This window comes from Camelus ferus, chromosome 6 (assembly GCF_009834535.1).
Source record: "Camelus ferus isolate YT-003-E chromosome 6, BCGSAC_Cfer_1.0, whole genome shotgun sequence".
Lineage (NCBI taxonomy): Eukaryota > Metazoa > Chordata > Mammalia > Artiodactyla > Camelidae > Camelus > Camelus ferus.
The window spans coordinates 31,777,038-31,788,717 of NC_045701.1; the positions used below are offsets into that span (position 1 = coordinate 31,777,038).

General features: G+C 43.5%; 1 protein-coding gene across 3 annotated transcripts; it reads right to left on the reverse strand.

The window, feature by feature from the left end:
- Positions 1-3,241: 3,241 nt before the first annotated feature.
- HAUS4 (HAUS augmin like complex subunit 4) lies at positions 3,242-11,425 on the reverse strand. 3 transcript variants are annotated; one of them, XM_032481699.1, is made up of 10 exons: positions 11,377-11,425; positions 9,229-9,317; positions 7,121-7,263; positions 6,901-7,032; positions 6,427-6,561; positions 5,386-5,482; positions 4,718-4,863; positions 4,446-4,576; positions 4,044-4,112; positions 3,242-3,712 (listed from the first exon to the last, which is right to left on the reverse strand). In XM_032481699.1, the coding sequence occupies exons 2-10, from the start codon at positions 9,281-9,283 to the stop codon at positions 3,529-3,531; spliced, it is 1,092 nt and encodes a 363-aa protein (XP_032337590.1). In that variant the 5' UTR covers positions 9,284-9,317; positions 11,377-11,425; the 3' UTR covers positions 3,242-3,528. The 3 variants fall into 3 exon arrangements, with proteins under 3 accessions (XP_032337590.1, XP_032337589.1, XP_032337591.1); XM_032481698.1 differs by lacking the exon at positions 11,377-11,425 and adding an exon at positions 11,028-11,229; XM_032481700.1 differs by lacking the exon at positions 11,377-11,425 and adding an exon at positions 9,571-10,984.
- Between the last annotated feature and the right edge of the window lie 255 nt (positions 11,426-11,680).

Genomic DNA, 11,680 nt, shown 5'->3' on the forward strand with positions numbered 1-11,680 from the left:
CTATTCCACAACAGAGAAGTTTCCTCGTGCGAACCTTCTGCCTTTAGTCAGTTTGAAGAATCAAAGGACCAAGACAGACCACCGCACTGCTCCCTTTAGGCACGCTGAACACTTTTGTGCCCCTTTCCCCGACCATGGAATTGCTTTGAAAGACTTTTTCTGCCAAACTGCATTCATCAGCTCAGCAATTAATTCTTTTTTCATGAAATAACTAGAATTAATACACTGATTTACTCTAATGCCAAAAAAAAAAAGCAAGGTACTTGAGCAAGATACATATGCAATGGTGTTCAATGAAGCATTTTTGCAATAGGACAAATTGGAAACTATCTATCATGAAGGGAATGGTTCAGTTATGACACAGCCTTACTCTAACAATACCATGAGCTAATGTTTCTGCACACGTTTGCATAATTTTGGAAAAAGGTCTGGCACTATATGCACCAAATCACTGATTACTCTAGATGTGTGGTGTGCGTGTGTGGTTCAGTCTTTTACCTTTTTATTTTTCCAAGTTGCAAAATATTTGGGGGGAGGAGAAGGTAATTAGGTTTATTTATATTAAATGGAGGTACTGGGGATTGAACCCAGGAACCCAAGACCTCATGCACCCTAAGCACCTGCTCCACCACTGAGCTATACCCTCCCCCTTTACTACTGTATTCTTCTGTTCTGTTTGAAATCTTTTCAAAGCACATGTTTGTTTTTAAGACAGTAAAGATTTTTAAAAAATAGTTTATGCAGCACCATTGCAGGCAAATGTTCAATTTTCTGCAGGCTTTTGGAAACACAAGAAATAGCTAACTGACAGACCAGGGGTTGGGGGAGGGTCTCTGGCTTTATTTTTCTGCTGTGCAGAATCCTATTTTATATTTTTTACCACCTGCTTAGTTAATACATTTTATTATGAAAAAAGAAAAAGAAAAAAAAAGGAATAGCTAATTGTCCATCCCTGTGCTGCTTAGGGAGCCAGGGCTGGGAACTATTGCCTCAGAAGCCATTTTGCTTTCTCAGGCAGATGGAATCTAAACACTTCTCAAAAGCCAGCTCTCCAGTCTTGGTTGAAGCCATGGGGTATGTTTCTCAAATTTCAGTCATTTAAGATGAAGGCTTTCCTTGGTACATGATTTACTTGTTCCTAACTCTGCCCCTTCACCTTTCTCTTTGTTGCATTTTCCAAAGTTCTATCTCAAACTCACCTCTACAAAACTGAATCAAATCTGCCTTCCCTACCACAGCTCCAACTTGTGATGCCTGATTCACTTCTCTTGGTCCTCTATCACATTTTTTTGCACTTCCTGTTACTTTATATTCTTAGATTTTTTGTGTGTGTGTTCACTATCATCTATAGGTTATAAACATTGAGAATAGGGTCCATTTCTTTTTTTTTTAAATTATTGTCACTATTTAAAACACAATCTAGTATGGTTTAAGACAAATACCTAATTAAATGAGCAAATGCTGAATGCCATAATAAATATCAGGAAGAACTATTTTGAGATGATTGATGTTCATTTCCGGATGCTACTAACTACAAAAGGATAATGTGCTTTCATATATGAGAGAGAGCTGGCAGTTGCCACCTTAACCAGGCAATCAAACTCAGCATAAGTAATGGTGAGACGTTCTGACCTGATATGGCTCCAGGGTGATGTAATGTGAAGTACGTAATGTCATCTATTAAATATTCTTTGCAAGAATGTGCAACCTGAATCTAATAAAGCCAATAGACCTACTTCCACTTTATAGGAAACGTAGGCTTATACCACTGTCCAACAGAACTTTCTGCAATGATGTACGTGTTGTCTGTCTACAGTAACTACCAATCTAGTGAGAGCTGAATTTTATTTCATTTTAATTAACTTAAATTTGAATTTAAATAACTATATGTGGCTAGCGGCTACTATACTGGACAGCAGAGGAACAAGTTTACCACCACAGGAAACAATTAGACAGTGGGACATTCTACAAGGTAACTGGCCTGGATTTTTCAGAAAGTCAATTTCCTTAAAACAAAAAAAGAATGATCTACTTTAAAAGAAACTGTCCAAATGGAATACATGAATCTTTATTGAACCCTAGATCAGGAAAAAAAAAAAAAATGAGGAAACCTGAATATGACTTGGAGAATAGATTTTATGAAATTATTGATTTTTAAGTGTAATAATTTTATTAGTTACAGGCATTGCCCTTATTTTTAGGAATTGTCAGCTTAAGTATTTAGGGAATGAAATGTCATAATGTCTGCAACTTACTATAAAATGGTCCAGGAAAAGAAGTCTGTATAACTCTTTCTATACAGAGAGAGGAGGCAGAAGGAAAGAGGGAGAGAGAGAAAAGCAAAATGTTAGTAATTGTTGAATCTAGGTTAAGAGTATCCTTGTGTTTATCAGACTATTCTTTCAACTTTTCTGTAGGTTTGAAAACTTTCCCCTAAAAAAGCTAGGTTAAAAAAATTTACAGAACTAAGCAATATTGACTATTTCTGAGTTTTTGCAATAATCTATGTTGGGCTGCATCCTGCGGCCCACAAGCCTTGTAGTTGCCGAGCCTCAATTCAAGACTGAAGAAAAGCCTGGAGACAGTGACAGAGACATCAATGGTAATTGGACAGGGGTCTTACACATCGACAGCAAAAGGTCCTGGAGCGACACCTCACCGCGGTCGGCAGACAGCAGGCAGGACATGGCAGCAATCTTCGCAGCTTGGGGAAGAAGGAGGCTACAATTTATAGGGGGAATTGACATCAGGTTGGCTCATCAGTTACCACGGAAACCAGCAGCTGGGGTATGTCCCTCACAGCCCCTCAGATTAAGGACCATCTCGAGGTTAGACGTTTTCCTTTAAAAAACTAGCAGGTTCTGGCTTAATGATTAGAACGAGCGCTAGCTGGGGCAGGAGGTAAACACGTTCACATGAGTAGGGTGCAGGCAATGAAGGTGGAATAGGGGATGTACAGGGAACAAGAGCACAGCCACATAGGAGAATAGCTCCCTACCCACCTTAGTATCCAGCACTCCTCGGGAGAGTATAGTTCTTCCAGAGCAAGCCCGGTTTCAATCCACTCCTGCTCTCTAAGGACGAAGGCTCTCTGATTCCACATGGGCAGGCGGGCACTCCTATCGCCGCCCTGTGTGTAAGCATATGGGTCCGTCCCTGGACCCACTCAGTTCCCCATCCTTATCCATATAGCTTTTCATGTTCTTTTTCTGTCTTTGCCCAAAGGAAAGTGACTAAAATCCTAAGACACGACATCATGACTTTATTCAGGAGATAATTAAATATGGTACAGGGCTGACACTGGCAAATAGCTGTACATAAAATTATATAAATCTGTTACATTTTCCAGAAGAGACTCAGTCATTGTAAACAAGGAAGAAAAATCAGGTGGGAGAGCTTAAACAACTGCAGTGTTCCTAGCAAGCGTCCCCACGCTCCCGTGGGTGAAGACGGCCTCAGGTGGAGGTGGTCCTTTCAGCAGGAGGAGGAGGAGGCACCCCTGTGCAGAAGCCACGCCTTCACCAACGCTCAGCGGCAGGCCTTGCTGAACTCCTGGAGGGCCCAGCGCTTGTTCTCAGTTGCCTGCTTGAGTTGGGTGTACTCTTTTACCAGCATCTCGAACTCCTCCCCAAGGACCTCGTAGGTGTTTAGGACCTGTCGGGACTTCTCCATGTCCTGCTCTTGTAGGCGAATGGCCCCCTCCAAACGGTCCCTAAGAGCCCAGGCACAGAGGATACAATATAAGGATCTGGCCCCTCAGAAAGTAGACAAGAATGGGAACACGTTAAAATGAATGAGCCTGGTGAGGAGGGTATAACTCAGTGGTAGAGTGCATGCTTAGCACGCACAAGGTCCTGGGCTCAATCCCCAGTACCTCCATTAAAATAAATAAATAACCCTAATTACCTTCCCCCACCTCCAAAAAGAAGTCTTTAAAAAAAAAAAAAAAGAAAGAAACTAAAAAAAAAAAAAAAAAAAAAAAGATCCTGGAGGGTATGGGAACCAGCTCTGAATAGCTGTACCAGGCTCCTGGGAGTACTCACCTAATGAGACGATGAACTTCCACTTTCTCAGCAGTGTAAGTGTCAGACAAAATCTTTAGCTCTTCCATCCTGACCAAAGGAAAAAGGAACTGTCAAGATGAGGCTCCCTAGGACTGGGACACGGGACCTGCCCATGGTCAAGGTATGGGCTGAGCAGTGACCGGATAAACAAGGTCATTCTGAATTCCTGAGCAATTGGGCTCACAGTAAAGCACCTATTTCAGAAGGCTTTGAAATAAAAGACTCAAGACTGTTGAAAGCTTTGGGGTAATCCAAAGGCTAATACTGCTATGTGACACTTACTGAACACCCACAGGGCGGAGAGGAGAGAGATGAGGGCGAGGGTTGGAGGGGCTGGTGTGTGAGACAGAGTCCCTCAGACCCACGGGGGTCCCAGCTCACCGCAGCTTAAGGATCATGGCGCTGCACTTGATCTCTAGGTACTGGGCATTGATGCGGTCCAACTCAGACTGAGTCTTCAGCCGGTGCTCCTGAAGGAGCCTCTGCAGCAAAGCCAGGCAGCGCAGAAGCACCTGAGCCCCCAGGAGGCAGGAGGAAGAGGGTGGCAACAGAAGACAGTAAAAAAGAAGGCAGGTCAGAAATTCTTGGCTTCCCCAGAGGGGCCCCGGGGTCAGGATGAAAGAGCAAGGAGGCCGCCCCCCACCCGGGCAGACCTGGGAGTAGGTGGCACTCTTCTTCTCCAGCAGCACCGTCTGCTCCTTCTGCCGGCTCTTGGCATCCTGGCACTGCTGCTTCTCATCCACCAGGACCTCTGCGAGGTTCCACACCTTTGCTGCCTTCAGGGTTTCACTGTCTGAATCTGGGCAAAGAGACAGAGGGCTGGACAGGAAGACCCTAATTGCTCCTGCCCTTCTAAGGCCACTTTTCAGTGCCCCTATCCTACATCTCACCCTACAAATTCTGTCTTCCTCCAGACTTTCTTCTGATGGCCTGTTAAAAATGGCCCTGTTCTCATAAATGAGTTCTCTCTACTCTTACTTTTGATTCCAGACTTGGCCCTTAATTCTTCAATCATAGAAATAGAGACAAGGCGAACACCTATCAGCCTGAACTTTCCTCCCTATTTTATTCTGATTCTCTTGAGAAGGACGAACTCATCCTTTCCTGCAGCAAGAGGACACTGCTGCTCGGCACCTGGCCGAAGAAAAGGAGTCCTTACAAAATCCCTTGCTTTTGTTCTGCTGGCAAGGAGACAGACAAATAAACATTTCCAATGCTTCCCAGCTTCTGTCCCAAATCTAAAATTCAAACACATTATTCTCAAAAGGCTCTCAAAAGGCTCTCTGAAGGCCAGCTGTGAACACAGAGAGCCGGCACACACCTGAACTGGGATTGTGGTAGCAGAGCAGAGTGAAACATTTCTTCTTGAGCTGCTCCTCCACTTCCTGCGGGAGCCGGGCTCTCATCCACACAAAGTCCTAGAGCCAATCGAATTAGCACAGGATAGAATGACTATCAAGATCCCACACTGATGAAAATGTGAGGACCTAGGGGCGCAGAGAGCAGCTCTCTGGAGAGCAGCGTGGCAGTAGGTGCCAGTGCGTTCTATGTGTGGATCTCCCGACCTGCTCATCTCACTTCAAGCACAAACACTCGGGAAATAACCACACAAGGGCAAAGACACATATGAACTAGCCTGCTCATATCAGTGTGGTTTCTAACAGCAAAAATGTAGAAACAGCCTTAAATTACTATCAATCAATAAAGTTAAGCTAGGGAACTATATTCAATATCTTGTAATAACCTATAATGATAAAGAATATGAAAAATAATATATACGTGTAACTGAGTCATTATGCTGTACACCAGACTCTAACACAACATTGTAAATCAACTATCAATAAAGTATCAACTTCGATAAAATAAATAAATAAATAAGGTTAAACAAATTACACTACATCCATACAATGGAATCCTGTATGTGATTTAAACTAATGATATAATAAGAAGACTGAGCACTAACCATGTCCCTGGACACTGTGCTTAGAATGCTTCAGGAGGTATCTTATTTACAGTTATTTGAGAAATAATATATATACTTGAAAATAATAATATACTTTAAAAAAAGTCCAAAAATATACTACGTGAAAATGGATTATACTCTCCATACCAGCACGGAGGGTATAATACCATTCATGTCAAACTGTAGACAGTAATACTGCATTTATTGCTAAATGTAGTATTTCAGCTTTTACCTTCATCCTTGTAACGTTTTTCTTATTTATCTGAGTTCGACCCCCACGAACATGTATTGTTTTTACAGAAACAATAGAGCTTAACAACAACAACAAAAAATGTTTAAATATACGGGAGAAATTAAGCCATTTCGCTTCTTTAGTCCCAATATCTGCCCACCCCCAACCTCTGAGGGCGGCATGAGCTGCAGCAGGTCCGCCTTCTCCAGCCCGAGCAGTGGAGGTGCCTCCCCATCCTGGGTAGGACCTAAGAGCCGGGCCAGCTCAGTCACAAGGAGCCGCTGTTCAAGGGTCTCATGAAACTGAGAGAGAGAATAAAAGACAAAGAGGTTACTAGAAACCTTCTCCCATCCCACCTCCTCCATCCTCATGAACCAGTTCTTCACACGTTTTCAAAGTCCTCACATACGTCATCCCCTGCAGATAACTTTCCAGCTGCCAGTGCCTTCTCCTGTCAATCTTTCTTTTCCAAACCCTGACAACACACTTACCTCTTTTCCCATAACTATAGTCCCTTTCTTTTTGGACACCCATTATTCAAAGCTCCTATTTCCCCCAGATCATATAATCAGTTGAAGCCACAGCTGGCCTGGTCATTCCTACAGCTGGTACCAACATCCCTTTGATCTCTCCTGCCTCACCTTTTTGTCCTCAGAAGTTACACTTGTGTCTTGTGTCTTCACATAGTAGTCCACAAGCAGCTCTTGAATGACTCTCTGTAAAATCTCAGACCGCAACCATGTTGTCTTATGTAGTCGCACTTCGTTCCATGCCTAGGAAAAAAAAAAAAAATCCCAGCTAGAACTCTCCCTCCGAGAAGTTTTCCTTCCTCCCTATCAGCCCTTCCTGCAGGGCTCTTACCTGAGCCTGCTCCTTTGCCAGGGTGAGGCTTAAGCCACTCTCATCCATGTGCTGTGAGAGACTCAGCAGCAGTTTGCTGAAGTGTGGGTTCTGTAACAGGTCCTCTTCACTCAGGTTACAAGGAGGAAGCTGTTTGCTGCACACTTAACGGCACATCCCCGAGAGGGACAGAAACATAAAGAAGGTATGGACTCTTAATTTATATAATTGGGCATAACTCTTAGCTTAATAGTCATGTGCAAAACCCCCCTAGGTTTCTGGTAGGGGAGTTTTCTAAATCTAATAAAATTTTTTAAGAAATCCACAAATAAACTAGAGGCAATACTCAAAGTAACAAGCATTTATATTATATACAGGACATTAATCAAGAATTAGGGAATGAGTCTCTTAAAAAACTAAGATCTTAGAAAATGGAAATGCAGTTGGAAAATATTAGACAAACCGAATCAAGAATAAGGAATTCTTTGGTAGGAATCACCACAGTACCTAAATGCCTCATTCACACAGAATAACTAGAGTTCTTGAGGAAGGGGAAAAAAACACATGTAAAGTTTCAACTTTGGATGTGATCTCTAGTCACATAAGCAAGACTGAGAGAAGGTATATTCTTAAGAGTAAATAAAAAATTTAGCTAACCAAATTCTCCTTATTGTGAATAGAGTTGAGTAACCCACGTGGATGCAGAACAGCACACACACAAGAAAACGTGCAAAAAACTGGGATCCTATGGTCATTCCATATGCTCAAGGGGCTTTTTTCCCCTCTCTCTTTTCTCACATGCTTGCTGCTAGGTTCTCCTGTTTTAGTCCTAATTACCAAACACTTAAATTTCCTTCTTTGGACCATCACACCAAAGTCCTTTTAGAGAATAAGAAATCTCTTTGGGGGTGTAAAGAAAAGGGAATCCTCCCTACACTGTTGGTGAGACTGTAAATTGGTGCAGCCACTATGGAAAACAGTATGGAGTTTCCTTAAAAAACAAAAAGTAGATTTACCATATGATCCAGCAATCCTACTCCTGGTCATATATTCAGAGAAAACTCTAATCCAAAGATAATACATGCACCCCAAAATTCACAGCAGCACTATTTACAACAGCCAAGACATGGAAGCAACCTAAATACTCATCAGCAGATGACTGGATAAAGAAGATGTGGTATATGTATACAATGGAATACTACTCAGCCATAAAAAGGATGAATGTCATTTGCAGCAACATGGATGGACCTAGAGATTATCATACTAAGCGAAGTAAGTCAGACAGAGAAAGACAAATACCATATGCTATCACTTATATTTGTGAAATGTAAAATATGATACAAATGAACCTATTTACAAAACTGAAAGAAACTCACAGACATAGAAAACAAATTTATGGTTACCACAGGGGAAAGTGGGAAAGGTTGGGGTAATTTAGGAGTTTGGGATTAGCAGATACAAACTATTATATATAAAATAGATAAATAACAATGTCCTACTGTATAGCACAGGGAACTATACTCAGTATCTTGTAATAAACCATAATGGAAAAGAATATAAATATGTAAATAACTGAATCACTCTGCTGTACACCAGAAACTAATACAACATTGTAAATCAACTATATTTCAATTAAAAAAAAAGAAATCACTCTTTTTTCCCTCCAAGGCATTGAAAGATCAATATGGAAATGGTCAAAATATAGAAGATTTAATTCTCAAAGGATTCAAGATATAGAAAGGATTTGATATATGGAAAGAATTCAAGATATGGAAAGATCTGAGATTTTAGAGAACAAGATATGAAAAAATTCAAGACACAGGGAGGAAGGTTGCCTTTAAAAAGTTCACTGGCCACCTGTGTCTTCAGGATATGCTTGCTAACATAGCATGGGAGCATCTTGAAATTTAAGTCTAGCACAAGCAGGGACTGAACAGGAGTCGGTGTAACCTGTCTTCCAGTAAGAGTGTTTAAGAATTTCATGTTTTCTAGTTTCCCTAGAAACTTAGGCTTCTGTGAGAGAAACCATATTGGTGAACATTATAAATCCTTTTTATTATAGAAGGCAAGAGCAGGGATAAAATCTCTCTGGGTAAGTTCTCAAACCTGTTGCAAATGGCTACCCTTACCTTGCTGCAGTATTTCCATCCCTTCTCCAGGTGAGCAGAAATCCCCGGATGCCATCTGATTTTCTTGAGATTCTTATCTGTGGAACCGACTAAAAGAAAACAGAAAGATAAATAAACCAGCTGGCTGCTCTAGGGAGAAAACTACCTTGGATTTGAATTTCTATTGTCTGCAAGCTGGGGAGGATGACCCTCAGGGATGCTTCTTACAGGGAAGGACTGTCTCACACATCCTGGGTCCTGTCTGAAAAGGAGCCTCCTTGGGAAAGAAAACTTGCCAATTCACAAGTCTAAACAAAAGGGTGTCTGCTCCCCCCCTCCATTATGTGTAAGGTTAAAACTAACCTGCTGCTTTCTAATTATGAGTGAACTGGGGGAAAAGGTGGGGTGGGAATCAAAGGTCTGCTTTTTCTCTCCAGTCAAATAACTCAGCTATCAAATTCCACAATAATTTCTTGCACTTCTTTAAATTGTCCTTTCATCTGAGATCTGTTGGTAGTTTTTGATCATGAACTCTAAAAACATCCTTCAGGAGTGACAAATCATTCCACACTTGGACAACACCAACTGGTTTTCACATAACAGCATTAATAAAGAGCACCTGGAGGAAAGAGCATTACAATTAGATTGACAGGGAGGTCAGTGCCAAAAGAAACGCAAAGGTGTATTAATGCGGCTGAGGCCTGGACGCGACGTGAGCTGTCGGTGTTTTGCCAGAACACGGAGTACACTGAAAAGAATGACATCAACACAAAGGGGCAGTAAAGATGGGCACAGTTTGGACTTTGGAAACAAAATTCTTCCCTTGACATTATTTCCCCCTTTTTTTCTTCCACCCCCTCCTCTCTGTAAAGTATCAAACTCCAAAGGGCAGCTGAGACTCCCAGAGCAGAACAGACACAGAAGGTTATTATGATTTAACACTTCATGTTCACAGAACATTTGGTTTACTCCCTCGTTTTATGAGTAACATCAAAGTAACTACTCATTTGTTTTGTAACACGGTCTAGAGGGGGACGCAGCTGACGACGAGTCGGAATGCTAGGACTTAATTTGCAGCTCAGCCGTTGCTTCTCTGTGAATTTAAGGGAAAGGCTTTTGTGTGCCGAACTTTTTTCCACCTGCAAAAGTGAGATAACGATTCCTGCCTTGGAAGAGACATTAAGAATTAATAACACAATCGACTTGTCAACAAAAGCCACTACTTAGTTAAGCTCAGTGTTTTAGCAATTCTGTGTATCACTGATCTAAGCCTACAAATAAATTGTGCAGGCAAATTTCGCCCAAGGAAATGAGGACCAACCCAAATTTCAAAAAAGTCAGCTGTTCTTCCCTCCCTAGGGGAACCACCCACTTGGGGTTTTTTAGGGTGTTTGGTTTTTTTTTTTTTTTTTTTTTTTTACTCTTTTAAAGCGTTACAGGGCGTGAACGGTGGCGGCAATCAGGCTCGATTCTCCACCCTTTGCACTCAGACGTGTTAAAACGCTGCTACAAGGACCCAAGCATTTAAATGTTCTGACTCAGGCGTCTTTTAAATTCTTTGAGCTGTCTTTACACGCTGCACTGAACGTTAAATTGATTTTACAGGTATTTTCACAAGATGTGACCCTTACAGGGCCCTAGATGAATCAAAATGCGGATCGGGCTCTCCGGCGCCTACTTTCCTTCCGTCTGGGCGGCCAAGGATTCCCAAGGGCGAGGGCAGACGGGGGACTCGGGGCCGGAGACCGGGGAACTGCCCGATTGACCCTCCCAGCGCTCCTCCTCCCCGCAGCGCCGCCCGCCGACCCTCCGATGCAAACCTGCACAGCATGGGGCAGCGGAAGCTCCCGAGGCAGGGCCGAGGGGGCTGGGCTGGGCTGGGCAGGCCGACGACGGCAATACCGGGCGCCCGCCCGCGCCCGGGATCCGGAACCTGCCCCTCGGGCCAGGCGCAGGGGCTGCGGGAAGCTAGGCCCGGGAGGACCGCGCGGGAGGCCGCGCGGGAGGGAGGAGAGGGCGGGGCCACGCTCGAAGCGGGAACGGCAGGCCCCGCCCCTCCCCGGGCGCGGGCCCTGAGACCCCAACCGCCTGCGAACCAGGTCTTGGAGGCCAGGCTGGGAAAGGGGGTCGTCGTAGGAAGACTTCTTTGCCTTTCTCCTGGGTACCTACCCCTGTTGAGAGCAGACACTGAGAAGATGGTAATAATGGCCAACTTCTACTGAGGGCCTACGATGAGTCAGACACTCTGCCAAGCGTTTTATTCGTCTTGCCCCGCCCCGTTGAGTTCTGACGGCGTCCTGTGAGGAAGTCTCTCTCATACCCATTTCACAGAGGGAAAAACTAAGGCGCAAAGAGGTTAAATGGCTTGTTCAGGGTCGCGGCTTGCAGCGTGTAAACCTGACCCAAGGGACCTCTGAGCCTTCCCAGACCTGCTGCCCATCCGGAGCCTGCCTGCGCGTCTCCTCACTCAGGC

Excerpts from the sequence above, each read along its gene's own strand:
- HAUS4 (XM_032481699.1), bottom strand. The coding sequence starts at position 9,283 with ATGGCATCCGGGGATTTCTGCTCACCTGGAGAAGGGATGGAAATACTG. Across the intron at positions 4,864-5,385 it reads CTACCACAATCCCAGTTCAG|ATTCAGACAGTGAAACCCTG; the intron begins GTGTGTGCCGGC and ends CTCTTTGCCCAG. Across the intron at positions 4,113-4,445 it reads GCCATGATCCTTAAGCTGCG|GATGGAAGAGCTAAAGATTT; the intron begins GTGAGCTGGGAC and ends TCCTTTGGTCAG.